This window comes from Somniosus microcephalus, chromosome 1, assembly GCF_052327205.1.
Source record: "Somniosus microcephalus isolate GS21.2 chromosome 1, FLI_Smic_1.0, whole genome shotgun sequence".
Classification (NCBI taxonomy): domain Eukaryota; kingdom Metazoa; phylum Chordata; class Chondrichthyes; order Squaliformes; family Somniosidae; genus Somniosus; species Somniosus microcephalus.
The window spans coordinates 288,082,677-288,086,657 of NC_140987.1; the positions used below are offsets into that span (position 1 = coordinate 288,082,677).

The 3,981-nt window shown below is 44.3% G+C and overlaps 1 protein-coding gene across 1 annotated transcript; it reads left to right on the forward strand.

The window, feature by feature from the left end:
* Window positions 1–1,769: 1,769 nt before the first annotated feature.
* Window positions 1,770–3,766, forward strand: LOC147124828 (relaxin-3-like). The gene is made up of 2 exons (XM_086004548.1): window positions 1,770–2,342; window positions 3,219–3,766. The coding sequence occupies exons 1-2, from the start codon at window positions 2,180–2,182 to the stop codon at window positions 3,557–3,559; spliced, it is 504 nt and encodes a 167-aa protein (XP_085860674.1). The 5' UTR covers window positions 1,770–2,179; the 3' UTR covers window positions 3,560–3,766.
* The last annotated feature ends 215 nt before the right edge of the window (window positions 3,767–3,981 follow it).

The window sequence follows — 3,981 nt, forward strand, 5'->3', positions numbered from 1 at the left end:
TGGTTTTTGGAACCACCCTTGACCTTTACGGGAACATGTTGCCATTGTATGATCTCAATCTCCCTTCTGAAAGCCTCCCATTGCTCTGATGCGGATTTTCCTACAAGTAGCTGATCCCAGTCCATTTTGGCCAGATCCTGCCTTATCCTATTAAAATCGGCCTTCCCCCAATTTAGAAAATTTATTTCCGGCCCATCCCTGTCCTTTTCCATGACCACCTTAAATCTTACCATTTTATGGTCACTGTCACCAAAGTGCTCACCTACTAGCACTTTTTCCATTTGGCCGGCCACATTCCCTAGAATTAGGTCCAGTACCGCCCCCTCTCTTGTAGGACTTTCTACATGCTGGCTCAAAAAGCTCTCCTGGATGCACTTTAAGAATTCTACACCCTCTGAGCCTTTCACACTCTGACTATCCCAGTTAATATTGGGGAAGTTGAAATCCCCCATTATTATTACCCTATTATTTGCACATTTCTCTGAGATTTGCCTACATATCTGTTCCTCTATCTCCCCCTGACTGTTTGGAGGCCTATAGTACACTCCCATCAAAGTGCTTGCCCCCTTTTTGTTTTTAAGCTCCACCCATATGGCCTCATTAGAGGAACCTGCTAATATATCATCCCTCCTTACTGCAGTAATTGACTCCTTAATTAATATTGCGACACCCCCTCCTCTTATACCTCCCCCTCTGTCTCGCCTGAAGATTCTGTACCCCGGAATATTGAGCTACCAGTCTTGCCCCTCCCTCAACCATGTCTCCGTGATAGCAACAATATCGTACTCCCATGTGTTTATCAACACCTTCAGTTCATCCACCTTATTTGCAAGACTCCTTGCATTAAAATAGATGCCATCCAGCCTTGCCCTTGTATATTTGCCCTGTCTACCAAGCTGACTTGTTTTTTTCTCTACAATTGGCAGCACATCACCCCCTATTTCAGCTCCCCTCTGTATCCCATCCCCCTGCCAAGTTAGTTTAAACCCCCCCCAACAGTGCTAGCAAACCTCCCCGCAAGGATATTTGTCCCGCTCTGGCTCAGGTGCAACCCGTCCGACTTGTACAAGTCCCACTTTTCCCAGAAGCAGGCCCAGTGACCCAGGTAAGTAAAACCCTCCCCCCTACACCAACTCTTTAGCCACGCATTCATCTGCTCTATCCTCTGCTAAAGTGTCTGACTTCGACCAAAAACAGAGTAACATAATTATCAGAAGGAGAAAAGATCAGAAAGAACACAAAGAAAATGAGAAAGCAACGGGGGGAATAAAAGGTGACACGTTAGGTATAAGAGATGGTGGAGCCTAAGCACAGGACAGAGATAAAAGCTGAGAAGGCGGAGGACACAATGGGGGAATTGAGAAAATAGGAGAAATGGGAACAGGAGAAAAATGTTTAAAAAGTGAAATAATAGTAACGGATTGAGTCGTGGGAGAATTGAAAGAAGTTAGATTAAAACTATGGACTAAACTGGAAAATGAAAGCCAGAAGGAAAACAGTGGCATAGGGGGTGATGTGCTGCCAATTGTAGAGAAAACGGTGGCATAGTGGTTAGCACGGTTGCCTCACAGAGCCAGGGACCCGGGTTCGAATCCGGCCTCTGGTGACTGTCTGTGTGGAGTTTGCACATTCTCCCCGTGTTTGCGTGGGTTTTCTCCGGGGGCTCCGGTTTCCTCCCACAGTCCAAAGATGTGCGGGTTAGGTTGATTGGCTATGATAAATTGACGGATAGGGTGGGATATGTGTTGGTGTAGGGGTTACAGGGATCGGGTAGGATATGTGTCGGTGCAGGCTCGATGGGCCGAAATGGCCTCTATCTGCACTGTTGTGATTCTGTGATATGACAGAGTGTTTAGAGGACGGGGGGATTGTAAATGTGATGATGAGAAGGGCGGAGAGTGGCTGCGAGCGGTCTGGGGGTCTAATCTGAAAAGTCGCAAGAATCTCAGAGGCCATCCGAGAGAGGGAAGGACAAGTTATTTAAAAAAAACGGCGGAGAGTCAGAACAAAGGAGCAAAAACAGCTATAAAAGGGGGAGATTGTTCAGAGACATGCAGAAGACAGGGGGACAGGAGAGAGAGAGAGAGTTCAGCAGAGACATCTCGCAAACCGACTGAGCAGCGAGTGAGAAGAAGACTAGTTTTACAGAGAAGCCCAGTCTGAAGACTCATGAGCTGAGATGAAGTGTCTAATGTGTGTTCTGGTAATCAACCTGTTCCTCACCTCCTTTCCCATTTCTGTCTTGTCCCAGACCTTCAAGCTGTGTGGCCGGGATTTCCGCCGAGCCGTAATCATTTCCTGTGGGGGACATCGCTGGAAGAGCCTTCTCGATAGCCAAAATGGTGATTATTCCAAAACTCCCTTTCCCATGTCTCTGTCGAGAAAGTTAAACGTTTTTAACATCATTGTAACCGAGAGGTTCGAATGTTATTTATGGAGGCTCCCAGTGACTCACAACAGTGACTGCACTCCAAAAGTTGGCTGTAAAGCGCTTTGGGACGTCCGGTGGTCGTGAAAGGCGATATAAATGCAAGTCTTTCTTTTTCAGTGAGCTAGGGATCATATTAGGCTCATTGTCACTGGAATATTCATCTTAATATTTATATGTTATATGTTCTCCCATTCTACAAATAGCTACCAATAATAGTTTGATTGTGTGTAATGTAGTGACAAAAGAGCAGAATTTACAGCTCTCAAGCCAGGGTTAGAAAATTTAAAATCAAAAATACAAACATGAATTTCCCATCGGCAGGGGTGGGAGGGGGGACAATTAAGAGAAAAAAGAGAGATCGCTACTTTCTAAGATTTAGGAAAAACATCTGGCAACAGACAAAAATGGTTACCTAAACACATGTCAGAATGGTTAAACTCTCTCATGTCGTCACTCCACTCGAGAATTGGTGATCCATGGACTGGTGCTCTAATCAACTTTCTGTCACAACTGCAGTGCAGAACTGTTCAACCTTGTGACCAGACATTGATTACTCATCACTCTATATAGCAATCTATATTTAAACAACTATGTCTGAGCAGTGAGAATACAGTGGAGTACAATAAAGCAGAGGACCTGAGAGTCCAGGGATGAGATTATTCCTCTGCCCTAGACAGAGGAGAGCAGGTGATGGCCTCCTGCTAGCTGGACAGAGGGCAGGAAAATAAAACCAATTTCAATAATCTAGTAGTGGTCACTCACAGATGGAGTTTTATTTCTGTTCCAGATCCCTTCCAGACCTCAGCTGATAAAGACTACGTCAAAGAAATGGACAACATGAAGAAGCTTCAGAGGATGTTTGACAGGAACCAGGAACTCGAGCCATCTTTTGCAGAGCAAGCATTCGATGACGACGACAATCAGTACGATCAGATACCAGAAGATTTCAACGAGTACATCCACCAGATTGAGGGAGGCAGCAATATGGACCGGGCATTCGCATCATCAGGGATGCAGCATCTACCCTGGGCCAGATCCTTCAGGAACAAAAGGGAAAGATCGCCAGGATTGGAAAGGAAATGCTGCACTTACGGCTGCACCAGAAAAGAGATTCAAAAACTCTGCTGAAAACTGTACATCTCCAACAATAGAATATTCTATACACATGGTCTCTGTTTCAGTGAGATGTTAAACCATGTAGTCTATTAAACATCTCACAAATGTGGAATAAGGCAAATGTAATTAACATGTAATTTCTAGTATGGTCTATGTGACAGACTTGTGGTAGTCATCCTGATGTTCTTAAAACCAATTTAAAAAAATTGCAGCTGTAAAGGTTTCAACTCTTAATTTCTTATGATGGTTATTTTTTGTAAATAGTTTATTCAATTTGTTAAATATTGTAGTCTATTCCAGTATTATATATTGCAGTCTATATTAAGTCCAGAGACTTGAGCACAAAAATCTAGGCTGACTGATTGTATAGTACTGAGGGAGTGCTGCACTGTCGGAGATGTCGTCTTTCAGATGCGACATTAAACCGAGGCCCG

Coding starts and splice junctions, on each gene's coding strand:
- LOC147124828 (XM_086004548.1), top strand. CDS start 2,180: ATGAAGTGTCTAATGTGTGTTCTGGTAATCAACCTGTTCCTCACCTCC. Junction 2,343..3,218: donor CCTTCTCGATAGCCAAAATG/GTGATTATTCCA, acceptor TTTCTGTTCCAG/ATCCCTTCCAGACCTCAGCT.